Source organism: Strigops habroptila, chromosome 2 (assembly GCF_004027225.2).
Source record: "Strigops habroptila isolate Jane chromosome 2, bStrHab1.2.pri, whole genome shotgun sequence".
Taxonomy (NCBI): Eukaryota; Metazoa; Chordata; class Aves; order Psittaciformes; family Psittacidae; genus Strigops; species Strigops habroptila.
The window spans coordinates 62,272,862-62,289,921 of record NC_044278.2 but is presented as its reverse complement, the minus strand read 5'-3'; the positions used below and the strand labels follow the sequence as shown (position 1 = coordinate 62,289,921).

The window sequence follows — 17,060 nt, the reverse complement described above, 5'->3', positions numbered from 1 at the left end:
CAAAACTTGGTTTAAGACAGCAGTGTTAGGTTTTATCCAGAACATTAGTCCCTACATGCGTCCTTTTGTTTTAACAAACTGCCTATTCCTGAACATAGGCTGCTTCCGAAGCTCTCTTTTTCCTGATTCTTTCAGCCAAAGCCCCATTATAGCTGAGACAGCCGAAGACTTACAGGGAGACCCACCTGTAAAATTTTCTTTTACGAGCAGTCTGCATTTGGCACAGGAATAAGACCTTGCTTTTATGTGCAAGTATTATAACTGAGATTAATTACATCTGAGATAATTGAAATTTCACAGTGATGCCTGGAGACAAGCAGCTACATGTAACCTAATCAGCCAGTCAGGTGCAGTGCCTCACCCAGGAAGCCAGAGCATCTTTTCCTGCAGAAATTGGTGTTCTGCTCTAGTGCGTAGCTGTATGTGCAATGTCTATTAAAAATGACTTGGGTTACAGATGGAATCTGTGTTTTACTAGACACCACCATTGCTATACTTAAGCTATACTTTAAAACTGAAGTGAGTGTTGTGCTGCAGTGCATGAGAAATTTAATCATGGGGCTTATTATATAACACATGGCAAATTCTTCACACAGAGCTGCAAATGCGGTTGTAATCCTTTACTGAAGAAGGTATTTTTCTTTGTCTATACACAGCCTGCCGGCAATTTTCCAGGAACGTCATCTACCGACATTTCTTTATCAGAAGAAACTCAGCCTCCATCTCAGTCCAGCTCCAGCTATGGTCTTCCCCCCAATGCTCCAGCCCTCTATACACCGACTTACTTGTTGCCTGGAGAAAAGCCTCCACCATATGCACCATAGAATAAAGAATTTATTTTAGGTAGCTGGTAGGGTTTTATTTGATTTTTAAGAAACTTCTGGAAACTGTGCTGTAGAGGCACTTGACCTTCCAAGAAACCCACCACAGAGCATGTTATGGCCACTTTGCTTTTACCCACATCTCACTGTGAACAGAGCAGAAACCTGGAAACCTAAGGGCAGGCACATCACCAGCGGGGTGACCAGTCACCATCCAGTTTGCCTGCAGTCAAATGCACCGTTTCTTCCTGGCATGAAATGTTTCCTTCTCGCTACACTGCAGGATAAATTTTCTTCAAGAGGAGAAATGAAGAAAACTCTCTGGATATGTGTTCTGCTTTCATAAACCAATACAGAGGGGTTTTAGCCTGTGTTGTCTGAGTGGGTAGTTGGGAGCTCTCTGAGGCAATCATTTTGAGTAGGAAGAGACTAGTTTTTTGTTTGCTTGTAGTATTTATTTAATAACCCTTTTTGGTGAAAGTGTTGTGCTAATAAAAAAGTATGGCAATTATTTTACAATAAAACTGACTGTGTATATTTGTATTGTACCTAAGACTGTGTATATTTGTAAGGACAGGAAAATAAGAGAGGAAAAGGTACCCTACCGAATAGTTTCAAGTTTCAAACAGAAAGGTTCATTTTGTTGGGACTATTTTATCAGAACTTTGGGCCAGTCTAGCTGTGTAGTAAAAGGTCATGTCAGTGTGCTAAAGCTGCACTTTAATGTTTGATTTAATTCCTTTCTAGTCAAAATAGGACCACAATCAAACCAACGCTATGTTAAACCTCAATTATTTATTTTTAAACTGATCAAGACCTGATCCAAGCATTTTACAATGACTGAAACAGAACAGTTTTAAAGTTTTCTCCTATTGTGTAGAGACAAAAACATGTTTTGAGCAGCAATACCTGTGGCAGTGCCATTGACAGGAACAAAGTAGTGTCCCTGCCGTGTGCACCCTGCCCCCTCGCTGTGCATCACATTAGCTGGGATCCCTCTTAGCACACAGCTGCCACGTTTTGGGGCAGGAGTGGCTACACCAGCAGGAAAACCCATCAGACTGCTGCATCGCTTCACCGCATTTTGCTCCTGCAGGAAGGGTGGTGGTGCTGCTTTGCTATATAGTTCTTACAGTCTAGACAGCAACGAAGCCATAGAAATTTCCTGAAAGACCAAAGAGCAAAGGAGGGAAAGAAAGGTATTTCTTATTAACTTTCTAAGCATCTGCTTCATATTATGAAAATATTAAAAACCCCTGTATAAACAAAACCAGCTTAACAGTTTCTTTTGAAAGGAAGTGACACCATCAGACCAGCTGAAGATAGAACAAAGAGTGATCATCCTTCTACATAGTACTTCCCTCCTGTCAAGAAATTTCTCTTAATTCATGTGCTGTACCTCTACATATCAAAAGCAGATTCAGTACTAATACACATAAGATCAGAGGTTAATTTATATGGACCATAAAAGCTGTATTTTGTTCAATTAAGATGGTTTTTCTGAGCTGCACAATTTTAGGCCAGTGATATTAACATCAGGGCCAAGATGCCTTACATGTATTGTTGATAAGGTGAGTTACATGAACCTGGTTGAGAAAACCAGGAGACCATTATTTTTCTTTTAAACATCAATTTAACACATCCAAAATGCTCAGTTCTTGTGCAAATGCATGCTGTGAAGGGCACAGTCACCCTGACCTTTAAATAATTGGACCTACACAGTTTACTTGCTATGAATGCTAACAGGGGAACTACCTGTGTTCATTTTGGTGTCTCAAAGCCCAGAACATACTGCTCCCTTTGAGCTGAGCACCCAGCCTGCTACCAGAACACAAGTGAAATCAGTGTTTGCCTTGGGTTGAAGCACAATGACTGAGAAGGAACGAAGGAATGCATATCACTTTCCTCTTTTCAATGTCTATAGAAGCAGCTACCTCTTCTTCCAGCATGGTTTGCTGTAGGGTATTAAAAACAATCCAGCTTGACACAAAAGAACACGCCTTTTCTGTTATTCTCCAGACTTACTTAAAAATTCTGGCTTTCTCTTATAAGCCACATTTTGGGTCGGGGTGCATTTTGGTCTATGCAAATGATCTTCATATACATGCATACAAATGCAAAGTCCTGGAGAATTTTTTGCTCTCAATTAGATTGATTTAGAAAATGGAATTACAGCCTTGTTCACATAATACTACATCTGAAACTGCAAAGTACCATACTCTACCACAGTATTCATGTTTCCAGGATCCAGAATAATTCTGGCCTCATAAATAGTGCCACTAACACAAAGGTCAGACATGTTTGTGATTCATTTATGCCACATGGTAGTTTTTTTGGGAACTACCACAGAAATTAGACAAAATTGTCAGCCATAAGACTGTTTTGCTAACATGCTTCCTTTGAAAAGAACAAAGTAAAGCAGGGGTTGTTTCATCTACTTGCTTTAAAAAATAGGTGTCTTCTAAGTTTGTACTGTTTTCCTTAGAGCTACTCCAAGGTAAAAAGGTGGAAGATATTGTCATGGTTTAACGCAGCCAGCAGCTCAAGCCCACACAGCCACTTGCTCACTACCATCTGGTGGGATGGGGAGAGAATCAGAAGAGGGAAAGTGAGAAAACTCATGGGTTGAGATAAAGACAGTTTAATAGGTAAAGCAAAAGTCGTGCATGTGAGCAAAGCAAAACAAGGAATTCATTCACTACTGCCCATCAGCAGGCAGGTTCAGCCATCTCCAGGACAAGGCTCTATCACATGTGACGGTTACTTGGGAAGACAAACACCATCACTCTGACCATTCCCTCCTTCTTCCCCCAGCTGTATATGCTGAGCATGATGCCATACGGTCTGGAATATCCCTCTGGTCAGTTGGGGTCAGCTGTCCTGTCTGTGTCCTCTCCCAACCTCTTGTGCACCCCCAGCCTGCTCACTGATGGGGTGGGGTGAGTTGCAGAAAAGGTCTTGACTCGGTGTAAGCACTGCTCAGCAGTAACTGAAACATCCCTGTGTTACCAAGACTGTTTCCAAAACATAGCCCTGTACTAGCTAGTATGAAGAAAATTAACACTATCCCGGCAAAACCAGCACAGGGATATATTTTGGTAAAGGACTAAAATAACCATGGAAAAACACACAGAAAACAGAACACTGCAGTGTGGAAGTGCTATTAACCACAGTATCTTCAGGATTCCTAGCTCTCACTGGAGATACTAAACTAATGTTTCTTGGGTTCTCCATCATATCACAAGTGATCAAGAGCCATCAACTCTAACGAAAGCACTCTCAGGAATAATGTGGTTTCCCCTTGCTCAATAAAAAAAGGCAAAAACATAGAACTACTTCTGGGTTTTCCTATCCATGCACATTCTGCCGGTAAATTATTACTGTGTAGTGAGCAATTATCCTTTCAAACTTGCATCTGGTCACACCTGAGTGTAAAGAGTCTTTTGACAGGTCCTTCTATAAGTGTAAATGAGTTTAAAGTGATAAAGCTCTGATCTTTTCTGCCCTACTGCATTACTGCTGACTGATTTGGTCACAATACAGAGCTATGATGTCTTGCTGGCTTATGGCTAATAGAGTACACCTTCCTCTTCTCTGGTAAATAACGCAGGGATCCTTACCAGGAATATGTTTGGAATAGTCTTCCCCCCTCTTCTGTCCTTTCCTCTGGGACACGTATGTCCATAGGTTGGTCACAGATGATGTCACACATTTGAATTATTAGGCTAATCTGTCATCTCTGTATTTGATAAGACAGAACATGATGTAGAACGACCAGGAAAAATTTATAAAGGACCTTGTAGAATTAGACCTTTTCCATGTTAACCCTCCGAAGCATGGGACAACCTTATCCACCCCAGTATTCGGATTCCCACCACAGCATATACCCATCTTTCTCAGTTCATTAATCTGATGCAAGACAAGGACCAAATAAAGCAAGATTTAAGGGACTCAGAGCAAGCTAGGCAAATCTTACCCCAGCTTCACAAGGATAGCTTAGAATGTGAATGCACTTTATGACTCTACAACCTCTCCTGAGTAAACCCCCACGCATATTCTCACCAGACTGCAATCTGGCCTGGCTAACTCTCACGCTCTCAAGCCTGTCTGCTCTCACTAGGCTCACAGTGAATGAGCCAACCTAAAAATTGAGCAGCAAAAGTATGTTATCACCAGATAATATTCTCCAGTTCTTGACACCTCATCATTTGCTTCAGCAGTTATTGACACAAAAGCCATATGGCTTTCAACTTATGGAGTCTTTTCTACTAATTGCTTCCTGATGACCCAACTCTGTTTTCCATTTTCTGTTGACCGAGAGTTTTTCTAAAGGTCACAATCAAGTCTTCTATCTGTAGTACCAGAAAGAGAAACTAGCAATAACAACAGCAGCAACCATTTGCTCTCCAGCCCAGAAGATACATAATACTGACCTAAGCACATAAAGACCCCCACCTCCAAACAAAAACCCAAACCAACTTAACATAACCCCCTTTACCAGTGTAATCTCCACACAAGACATAGCCTGAGTCATTATGTCCAAATAACAGAATACAGAATAATCTCAGTACATGTATATTAAAAACTTGTATGTAAATATTTTATTCTCTCATATTTTGCAAATCAGAAAGCAGTGTTTGTTAATAAAAAATAATACAGAATTATTATTTTTCATCCAGTCCACACTCATATATTACCAGGTTTTCCACATTACAGATAAAACTGTCTCTTACAGACTAAAGATAACATTCACTTTTGGTATATTCTGTACTTTTGACTTATTTAACATTAGTCTTCTGAACTATTTACAAATATATTACAACCTTTAAACCTCAAAGCAAAGGACTATTTCAATAATCAATCTGACATGAGGATCAGTAGCTCCTACATAACTTCAGTGCTTAAGAGAAACTATACACGCAGTGCGGTAGATCTGAATAATTTATATTTTTTAAAAAAATGAAAAGCATTGAAAGTTTCTGAATATAAAACTTTTGCATTGTAGTGGTACCTACTGACCCGCCTCGACTGGAGGACAGGAATGTGAGGTGATGTCACTGTGCTTGTAGAGAGCCTCGTCTAAGTCAAGTGCCTTGTTGCTCAGCTTGACGGTCATGCAGCCGTGGTAGGACGCGGTGACTGGAGTAGAAGTGACCGGAACATCTGTGTGAAAGGGGAGACACACACCTCTGATGACTGCTCTTGAATAAATACTTGCCCTACCTATGCTCAGATGACTGTCGCTTCAATTTCAGGCTTTCCTCCACTCTGGGATTTCTACCTCCTTCCTGGTCCCTCTCACATAAGGCAAGAGCACAATACCAGACATGTGAAAACATCATCTGCTCTCGTGCTCAAAAGCCCTTCTCCCAGGCTAAACCCTTCCTCAGCTGCTCTGTGTCTCTGCAAGTCCTCTAGTCCTGATAAAACTATGTGCTGCACTGCAGCAACGCTTCACTCTAGTTCCACGCTGTGTTCATGCTGCTTTCTGCCTTGATGTTTCTCCCCCCTCCATCTCTGGGTCCTCTTCTTTGTCATCAGTGCAGTTATTATACCTTCCCCTAATCCTCTCTCTCTCTCTCTCTCTCTCTCTCCAAAATACCTGCCAAAAGATTACAGGAAGAACTTCATGACAAGAAAGCTCTTCCTATACACAGCCTCTACCACTCACCAGACTCATCTTTACTGTGATTATGCTATGTATCAGCACAAGGAGGTTGCTGGCATTCATTAGAAAGGTGCTGGAATATATCAGTTGAGTCGGTAAGGCTAATGAGGCTATTTTTTTCTATGGAGATCCACTGGTGACATACTTTTAATCAGTTTACCAAAGGCAGAAAAACAAATAGCAAGGAAGACACTAACAATCCAACGGACTAGAGGAAATTAATAGATCTTATTACCAACTCCTGTAATGTCATATATTGAAATTAAAGAAACAAAAAACCACACACAGTAAGATAGTAACATGAAAATTTATATGAACTGTGTCCTCTACCCTTCCCCAAAGGTTATTAGTTTATTTACAACCCAAAGCTGACCCAATCAAGCTGGTTGTGCAATGGAAACCAGTGAACATCTCAAAGATTATTTAACTTCACAGTGATGCAGGTAGCTAAGTAAACCCGTTATCTTTACCCTGAAGCAAGGACAACTGGAACAATAGGTTGTCATGTTGACCTGAGATTATGTGCAATTTAAAGGGTTCTGCCCCGAGACATGCAGGGCCAAGTTTGAAGCTGATGTAATCAAACACATCTCACACAGACCCTAGGACTGAGTGAGAGAAATAAATTCGTGTGGGATCCATAAGCCACAAATGCTATACACTTTCCAGCTTGCTGGCTGAAAAGTACCATTGCTTGGTAGTTGCTTAAACTAGTCATTTTAGCCATTTCCTATTCCTCTCCTTTTACCAAATTTCATCTGTGAAGTCTGCTTAAGAGAAGGCGACATTTCTGTTGGAGTACTCACATGAATGTACACTGAATTTTTACTCAGAAAAAGTTGAAGTGTTGGCTTGAACACTCATCTAAGGCATCATACAGATGGCTGTTACAGGTGTGGTCTTTCAGAAGGATTTGTAAGATACTACCAAAAATAATTAAAAAAATAAAGACTCAGGAGCCTTTTTTACAGGCTCCTTCCCCTAGTGGTATAAATATTACCTGGAAAAACACCTATGTATCATATAAATTACATAATTTAGGGTTTACTAGAACTGAAAATACCATAGAAAGGGTAGTAAATGCCTATATGTTCCCTCTTATCTCTTAAAACTCTAAAAAATATTTCTTCCACATCTGCAATATTACCTGTACTTAAGATAGGACATACTCTCGTTATTTGTGGAAAATGAAATAAAGACATTACGTGTGACCACTATAGTTCGTTTTTTCCACAGGGTATGGAAGCAGGAAAAAGCCAAAACCAATGTAATGTTTTCAAAATCTCAATGAGCCAAACTCACTTAGATTTGACCATTTGGTATAGTTATTTAACCCAGAGTGATGAATCCAACCGAAGTGCTGAAATATTTATTTGTTTGGCAAATTACAAGGTTTCTTGATGCAAGCGCTGGGTTCCTCTTAATGGCAAAAGCAGACCACAGGCAGAAATTCCTGTTGCTGAGCAGAACAGATTGAAAGGGGGAAGTAGCTAAGCCTACAGAAGTCAGCTATGGTATCTTGCACCTGGTTCTGGCTAATTAAAACCTGTGCTTCACCCAGCATAGTTAGACTGAGCCAACCACAGAAAACTAGGAACAGTGACAGAGTGGGATTGTCTTCTGAGCTGTGAAAGTCTATGCTGTGCACTTGAGAGCTATTTGAAAGCAAGCAGGTGACCTCTCTTGGTTGTGCAATGGCCAGCTCAGACAATTCAATCTGATATTGGAAAATGCCACATTTGGGGATTCAGCCTTGTTCCTGCCAGTGTGTGAACATCCCAGAGTGTGTGGCCTCCCCCTTTTAGGTGTGACTAGATGCCACTTACATTATTGGCATGAATGCTCTGTAAACTCATGTTTATGGTGGGAACAGTCACACCATGCGTTGAAGCACACATGGCACCTCAGCCACCCTGTTGCAGCCTGACTGCTTCAGTGCCTACCAAGAGGCCAACACTGCTGCCTTTCCCTTGCTTGGGCAAGTAAGGGCAAGATTTTGCTTAGCTGCTTTCAACAAAATAGGATGTGCTACTGTTCAGACACATAAGTGTTTCCGTAATTGCATTTCTCAGCAGCAGGCACTGATAAACCAGTTCAGCCAGAAGAAGAAACAAATCCCCAAACTTGGCCAAAATTCATGATTCAGATGAAAGTTTGATCTCCCAGCTCCAGAAGAGAAGCCTCCCACAAGAAGCCCTGTTGCTGCTGAAAAGCCAGCAAAGCTGTAAATGGTGGTAGCCCTTTGCTTGTGCTCTACATACCCTCTCATGGGAGACAATCCGTTAATCGTGCAGTGCTGTGATCAGTTCAAACAGAACATCAGCCAGGGAGAATCACCACACTGGGCTTCACCAGTTTCATTCAAAACAATGCGAGGCCCTAGTACTCCGCACAGTGAGTGCTCACACATGTTCATTACATTATTGAAGCACTGCAGGAGCCTGTGGTCTAGCGTCTATGAGCTTTACCAGGTTTAGGATAATGACCCTGCTTACAACCATCCTTCAGATAAACCATTCCTTTCTGACCAAGGAAAACCTCCTCTTTCTATTTTGGCTCCAGCTGTCTTCAGAAGGACACCCTCATTCAAGGAAAAAAGGTAACTGTCAAGTGCACCCTCACATCTGTTAAGAACCCGTGCCTGAATTGCAGACAAAGCCTGCTCAAGCAGAAACAGAGGAGGAGGCTCCCAGCTTGAATGAATTGAGACAGTTTTCCTGACTGCCAGCTCAGCAAGGTAGGTTGGGAGTTTGTAGTCCATGCTACAAAACCGGATGCTCACCTGGTAATCCTCCCAAGTATGTCTTCACCGTTGACTGCAAAGAGCTCTCCAAAATGGACAGACTGTCCTCTAACTCAGAGATGCTTAGTTCACTCTCTCCTGCTATCCCATCTACCCTCAGGGATAAGTGATCTTTCTTGAGGAAGACGTCCACAGAGTGTTCCTTCTTATCACAGAGATTTATTGCCAGTCTGGACACAACTGTGTTCTCCAGGGCCACGATGATATACTGGACAGCAGGGAAAAGATTTAAAAAGAAGCAGTGAGCAGAAGTATGTCTAGCTGTGCTTGTCCAAGACCAGGATGACCCCACTGTGGCCTTGTTTACAAAGATTTTGCAGAGCCACTACAGAATTAGCCTTATTAATATTGCTGATTGTGTTCTGAACTCATTTGCATAGACAAAAAAAACCAATGTTCTAGTGGGACTGTTAAGACATAACCACTGTCTTCTCAGAAAGAATTCTTAGTGGGTCTTTCAAGTTGTGTTATATTGCACTGGAACCAAACACACTAGAGCTGCTGTACTATAAATGAAAAGTTGGCTCGTGGGTTTTAGTGAACTCATTCCTGGTTTACACTTGCCTAATGCCAGAATCTAGCCCTTTATTACGAATACCATTAAATCAGTAGCTTCAGCAGCACCTGGAGTGACACCTAAAGCCTGTCTCTTGATTTTGGGACTGTTACTGATGAGCTCCAGAGAATGGAATTTGTATGCTTATGGCATTAAACAGCTCTGTGCCAGAAAAACATAACAAAATATGCCTGCATTGAAGAGACCAGTTCCATCCAAGAGACCTAGACCACATTTGCAACTGACAACTGTTCTTTGAAAATGACTTTCAATTCCCAGGAAGCAGCAAAGAACCCTCTCTAGAAAAATGCTTGTGTCTGTACCTGTTGTTTCAGTTTCTTTGTGGAGTGATAGTCAACCAGAGACAGCGATAAAGGGACAGATGCTTCTTCTGTAACAAGAGCGAACAGCGCACCAGTGTCGGTTGCTGGTTGAATCACAGCATTTACTTCTATTTCCCAGCTTGTCTTGGTTTCATTTCCTGAAATAGGCTGCACTGCAGAAAAAGAAATGCATAGCATGACAAACATAAGACTAACAAATCAAATGGGTAGGCTGTGCAGTTTCTACTTGGAGAAGAGGATACATGGATGAGCATATGGAGGGATGGCCACATTTCTTAAAAAGAAAAAAAAAAAATTCCAAAGCACCTGAACATAAAATCAGAGAAGAAAATGGCATGGGTTTCCTCTTGTTATGCTCTGCATTCTGCTGCTGCCTTTCAGAATGTCAAAAGACAAGGTTAAGCTTTTCTAATACAAAGAGAGATTCAAAACCCCATGGCGGTCAATCCAGCACAACCAAAGACATGCTAAAATATAGGGCACCCAATTTTTTGATTGTTCTTGACTGTCCAAATATAATTGAGGGGCCTAAGTACAAATCTGACATAGAGGAAACTGTTAAAGTGAAAAAGCATATAGGCCCACTACACTGATCACATACCTAATCAATTTCTGACCAGCCTCTCAGAAGCATGGGATTTTTTATCTCACCTACTGAACTCTGAATTAAACTCTCTGGCATCCTTCTTGCTGCCCCAGTGCCCTTGTAATTTAAAAGTTGATGCTCACTAGAAAGAAAGATTTCAATCCTGCTTCTGCAACCTCCCTTCATTGGAGTATTAGCTTTGCTCATTCTCCACATCTTGAAATACAAAAGAATAAGTTCTTTATAAAGCTCACCATTCCAAAGCCCCCATAAAAGGATTATTTTTTGTAGAAACAAAAATAGGAAAATGCAGGTGCTGAGGCCTCATTTCTGCTGAGTGCTGTCATCTGTGCTTCAGATGCTGCCTTGTCTTTACCTTGTAGCTTTTGAATCCACGTGTTAAACAAGATGACAAACACCCGATACTCCCTGATTTACAATGGCACAGCAGAAAAATCCACATAATGATGCGCAAAGGCTTCTGTACAGGAGAACTTACACATCAAACTAAAATAGATGGTTGGCATTTGTATGGGTTTCAAAATACTGACAGCTAATTGCACATATAAATAGACAGAATAATCTAGAACAAAGAAATGGTGTCTTTCTGAGTGCTTTCTGAGTATGGCCAAGTTTGGTTTGAAACTTGTTATTACTATATCTAGGCCAATTTTATTCAGCTTGTATCAGGGATATGCTTAGTGTTTGTCCCAGGTGTAATTAATACCACCCAATGATTAAAAGTGAATCCAGTCTTAGACATTTTGCTACAGACAATAATGGTTTTCTGTCCATCAGAAACTCAAGATACAGCACTATGGCTTGCAGCCCTCCCTATTTAGCAGAAAATAGCGAATAGGGCTGCAACCACCTGCACTGCTGACAGAGATGTGAAGCCCCTAATGCTAAGGATGAGCTGGAACCACCCTGGATGCGAAATGCATTACTGGAGCTACACAGAGAGAACCTAATCCATGCTAGGTGTATTCGTACTGGCTCTAGCCATCATGTGTACGCCATCCTTTGTTATGAACCACAAGTTTAGCTATTCCTCTCCATCCACAGCTGCAGTCTTTCCTGCATCGATCAACACTGAGTCTGGCATACATATAAGTTTTAAACTGTTTATTAACCAACTATGGTTAATGGCAGGACAATAGGTCAGAAATAAAAAATATAAAGTACTTACCATAAGTAAGATTAAACACAGCAAAACCTCGTCCAGGATAGAAAGACCCTCGCCCTGCTACAGAAAAGCACTGCATCTTTTCGTTCATCTTTATGGTCTCTAGGATAGTGAAGTCCTCCCCATTCAGCCAGTTCCATGCCTGCATGCAACCATCCAGCCGAGGGTTTATCTAGGAAGATAAAGCAGAATCCCATACCTTAAACTACTGTTCAGTGAAGAATAAGTGATTTTGGGTGCAGAGGAATACTGAGTTGTTATGATACTGAACAGGAGAAATCATTTTGATGTGTTATGCTCATGCATAACAATTGGAAGCAACACCAATTCTGCAACCCCAAGCAAGTAAGTGGTCAGCATTTCCCAGGAAACTCCCCTGAGCTCAGCTTGTCTCCACAGGTCAGAAAGGCACTAGCTAATGCAGGTGCTGATTTCATTGTTTTGATTCCGCTAGCTCCTCTATGTGCTGCACATCATTACGGTGATTTACTTCTAAAACTCTGTGGCAAAGCTATGTAACTCCCATAATTCTGCATTGCGAATGCTGGAGGCTAACTTGAAGTTAAAAACCCCAATCCTTTGTGTCACTGCAAACAGCCTTCATGACACTCAAGATGTTGGACCTGATCAGGGCATAAGTTGTTGGCTTCTGGCTTAAGGGAGGGGTGCCTGAGCCACAAGACGTGCACATCACTCTGTACACGCTTGTTCCTTACAGCTTCTAGTTACGTTATCCTGTACCAAATGCCAGCATTAAAATGTGAGACAGTATGTAAAGAGAAGGCTCCTTGCAAAGCATCTAAATCAGGACCATTACTGCCAGTTAACTGAAGCAGAATTAAGTGTCTGAGCCAGGATAAAAACCTCAGGAGTTTTTGGCTCCCAATCCCATATTCAGGCCACACCCCGAGTTTAATGTTTCAGACAAGCAGTGGCCATGAATGACTTCTTGTGAGGAACAGGAGCCTTCCTCAGCTGCTGCACTTCCAGTTGCAGAGCCATAAGCTTGTCACCTCATTTAGAAATAACGAGATGCCAATTTGGGTTTCAAGGTGCCAACTCCGTGTGTGGTGGACATTCAAAACAGCCTGAGCAGCAGCTATTTCAGAAACACAGCAATCATCCAATCTCACCCAAAGAGCGCTTTAGCTTTTATTCATATGCCCTGTCTACTTGAATTAGGAGGAAATAAAAAAATAAGCTTTTGTTTTGACTTGGGTCTTACTAAACTGAAACAGCAAATGCAAGCAGCAAACATGCAATAAAATATACGTGAAGCACAAACTTTGATCACAACACTGTTGTTTCCAGACTTAGTGGGTACAGTGGTAGCCTCACACAGTGGTGTGTCCACTGACACCCCAGCGCCACTCAGGGTCTCCAAGCCAGCATGACCACTGGTAATTTTGTCATGTGCTCCAGTTTTGTATGTCCTAATTCTGCACGCAACGGGTGAGACATATCTCACCCAAACTTACCAATCAAAAAACAGGAGTCTCACCTTTGCTACTGCCTTAGGCTCCCTCTATAGTCAATGGAGACAAAGTTGTATCCAGAAGGTGATAATTCCACCTGTTTCAGGGTAGGCTGAACTGCTCTCAGGAAGGACCTACATTACCCCAAGAGAAGATGAAATCAAGCCCTTCAGGCATGCAAAACAACATGAGTGATTGTGCTATACTTACCGGTAGAATAAGGTCCTTTGTTTTGAAAGGAATGCCTCCTACTGTCAAATTCAGCTGATACAGCCCTTTGTCTAGAGTAAACAAATCCCCTGAGACAGCTATTTTCATAACTGCATCCCTGTTGACCTTTATAACCAAACTTTTTTCGAGTTCTTCAACAGAGATCTAAAAAAGTAAAATTGCAAATAGAAGAATTCAGTATAAGAACTTAGTATCTGCAGCCTCAACTAAAGGACAGACACCACCAGTGAAATCCCCAAGATGAAGAAATATTTTCTGCCCCCAAGCCTCTTTGTCTACCTTTTAAGTTTACATTCCACATTGATATGTAAATCTTTACTCTAGAAAGCAACCTGGGGTTGCTCTAATGGTGAAGACAGCCCAGATAGATACTTCAAAACAGCTACACAAAAATATGAGAGGATTAACTACATGACATTTGGAAGTTGCTCTACACAAAATGTAAATGCAATAAGGAGTTATTAATGAGAATCTTCCTATTGCAAATGCATGTGAAAGGAAAAACTGGAAAGACAGATAAGGTGTTTTTTGTCGGACCAGTGGAAGATAATGCAGAAGCCTTCTAGCCACAGTCTTGGAATACTAACCCCTGAAAAAAGAATGACAGAAGATGTCATTTTTGAGAGGGTAATAAAAATGTGTAATAGGCAATAACTTTTCTCTCAAAACGTCACTGTAACTTTTAGTTCCATGTCTCTGAAGAGCTACTTTTAGGAAGATCCTATCACCACTGAAATTTCAAAATAGAAAAAAATCATAATTTTAATTATGACCAGGATGCACAGAGAAGCACTGTAAATCAGCCAGCTCCGCAATGGGTGAGGAGGTGAAGCACTAAGCTGACATACAGCACGCTGCTGAACAGCAGCATGGATTCTCCTGCCTTGGGACCTGGGTCCTGCTACTGATGGGGTGTTCTGTGGCTGTAGCAGAAGACAACCCCTTTCTTCCTGTAGAGAAGAAGAAAGAAGTGCACCTCTGCTATTTCATAATCTTCAGCACAGCACTCCTTCCCACCCACTCACCCTTCACCCATACAGCTCTGTTCCCTGGGACACCCAGATGCTGCCTCCATCAGTGAGCCACTGTATAGAACCAAGTATCTACTTGAGTGGCTGTTTAGATTTGTTCTTCCCTCTCCCTGCTAGAGGCCATGTCATGAGCATCTTTCTCTTTGCATTTTGAGAGCAGCTGTCCCCAAACTCTTTCCATCAGCCATGCTGAGCTCTCCCTCTGTGGTTGTAACAAAGGATGGCAGGGTTGAGCAGATTTATACCTGGACACTCCCTCTGGATTGTAGTCTTCAGTAATGAAGATTAAGTGAATTTGATAGTCGAAAAGATTATTCAAACTGTCAAACATTTTCTTCTCCTGTGGATTCTAGTACCGTCTGGTTTATATTGCTAAAACACTGCTTACACCTGGTGTGTTGCTCTCTGCTGTATCCTACAGGACATGAATTTACTTGTCTGAAGCTTGCTTGTTTTAAGTGGCATGTACAACCCTTGACTGCATTCCATGGAGCCACACAAGCCAGTCTCAAACAGGCTTGTTTGGGCATTGGCACGCTGTAACGTCCACTCAGTGGGTGGGAACAGAAGCCCACAGGTCCTGGCAGCCACAGCCCAGCTAGCTTATCCGCACTGGCTATCTAGCTAAAATCTCACTTGGATGTCTCTCATCGGTGTCACTATCACCACTGCCCTAATGCACTGGGATATGGATTGCCACAAGGAGCTGGCACAGACCATCTCCCTGCTCCTAGCACAGATCTTGGGCAGCGATGGAGCAAACAGGAATGGGGAAAAGCTGGCTGCAGCGATGCCCATACTGTGCTTGTCTGTGAAGAAATCCTGCAACTTGCAGGGCCACCAAAATTCAGAGCCTTCTAAAATTTTATTAGATTGTATAGAAAGTAGTAACATGGAAATTTTAACAAATTAGGCCAAGTTCTTAGCTGTATCTGATCATTAATATAAACAAACCCAAAACAGTGGAAACTTCCATAGGAGAAGGGGTTAATCCCCATGGAAACTCTTAACACATTCCAGTTTAGGAAACTGCATTCTGTCTGCTTCACACTGCCCTCGGGCAGTTTCAGCTTGGGTTCCTCATATTCAATTATATTTAATTGATGGTGCACCACCAACACCTACAAACCAAAAGGGGAAGCAATCTGCTAGTTAGCAGATTGCTCTAATTCCCTCCTTTTGTTGGAAGAAGCCTGTCACAGTGTGCTCGGGGACATTCACGCGAGCAGTTCTTGTAACTAAGGGTTCCCATATGGTTAGCCATAAGGGCAGTCAGCTTTGTCTTTTGGGTTCATGCCCTGGATAACTCATAGCACACAGCCAGCCTGTCTGCTCTTTGCTGAAAAGCAAGTGGGCAGCATTGAAAAGGAATGGGACTACAGGCAGCCGCAGGGTTAATGCCAAATATGAATCTGCTTCTGATTGCTTAACCTTCAGTTCTGACATTTAACAGTGGAGGTAAGTTACTATTTTTGCTAACCATACTGTCCTCAGAGCAGTACTAAAATAACCATTGAAAATAAGACAAAATGATGACTTTTTTGGAAATGCAAAACAAACAGAAGGCCAATGCTGCATTCTCTACAATCATGAGTTCATATGTGCCAATTCACACAGCTGGATTACACACAAATAACTACATTAGAAGTTTTTCCTGAGGCTTGCTTGTTTGTGTTTTCAATGCTGGGAATGATAATTTTAAAATAGATTAGGAGGGATCAACATCAGAGAGAATACCCAGGTAGAAATATTGGCCTGAAGTTTTGAAAATGCCTTCATCTTTCCATAAAAGTACGCAACTTCTGCTCAAGAGACCAAAAAATGTACACTGCTGGTGCTTTTTCTCATGTTTTGCTTTTAAATGGCTATTGTTTTTTCATCTGCTGAAACTTAAATAGTAAAATTACTATTTTCTCACAATTCTTATAAAGTTCTGCCAAGTATCCAAACTCCACTGTTCCAGGTCTAACCAAAACTAAGTACTTAATCCTGTGCATACTGAAGTCCAGACTAAAACTCATAAACTGCATTTGAGTCTGGACTGTGACCTCTGAAGGTTGTTGGGGTTGTGCTTCACAGAAGGTGAGGCTGAAAAGTACACACAAGTCTATGCTGAAAATGAAATGTGTGGCTACACGTTTTATGAAAGGAGACAGGTAAAAAAGAGCAACCCCTCTTCACAGGATTTCCCAAATTAAAAGCCATGCTGGACAGAGGAAAAAGGAAAAATGAGGGAGGGGATAAAATGGAGACATAGTTGGATCACTCAGCCATATAGATTAAATGGCATTTAGAGACAGGGGTGACACTGGATGTTAAGCAGAAGGGAACAAAGTACCTGCAGGACAGAGGCAAGGGA

At 41.6% G+C, this 17,060-nt stretch overlaps 2 protein-coding genes across 3 annotated transcripts in view; one reads left to right on the top strand and one right to left on the bottom strand.

Moving 5' to 3' along the window:
* TMEM255B (transmembrane protein 255B) overlaps positions 1 to 1,345 on the top strand; it is a 71,871-nt gene extending 70,526 nt beyond the window's left edge. The window contains exon 11 of the mRNA XM_030477561.1: positions 657 to 1,345. Coding sequence (XP_030333421.1) covers positions 657 to 824 — 168 coding nt within the window. The 3' untranslated portion in view covers positions 825 to 1,345. The remainder of the gene's footprint in view (positions 1 to 656) is intronic.
* Positions 1,346 to 1,597: 252 nt separating this feature from the next.
* GAS6 (growth arrest specific 6) overlaps positions 1,598 to 17,060 on the bottom strand; it is a 43,763-nt gene continuing 28,300 nt past the window's right edge. The window contains exons 11-16 of one of the 2 annotated variants that reach the window (XR_003989683.1): positions 13,650 to 13,814; positions 11,968 to 12,136; positions 10,172 to 10,344; positions 9,272 to 9,500; positions 4,442 to 5,984; positions 1,598 to 1,986 (exon numbers count right to left, since the gene is read on the bottom strand). Coding sequence is in view for 1 of the 2 variants with exons in the window: in XM_030473758.1 (XP_030329618.1) it covers positions 5,833 to 5,984; positions 9,272 to 9,500; positions 10,172 to 10,344; positions 11,968 to 12,136; positions 13,650 to 13,814 (888 nt within the window). In the remaining variant the exon portion in view is untranslated. Of the gene's footprint in view, positions 5,985 to 9,271; positions 9,501 to 10,171; positions 10,345 to 11,967; positions 12,137 to 13,649; positions 13,815 to 17,060 lie in introns of both variants that reach the window. The other variant, XM_030473758.1, reaches the window with a different exon arrangement.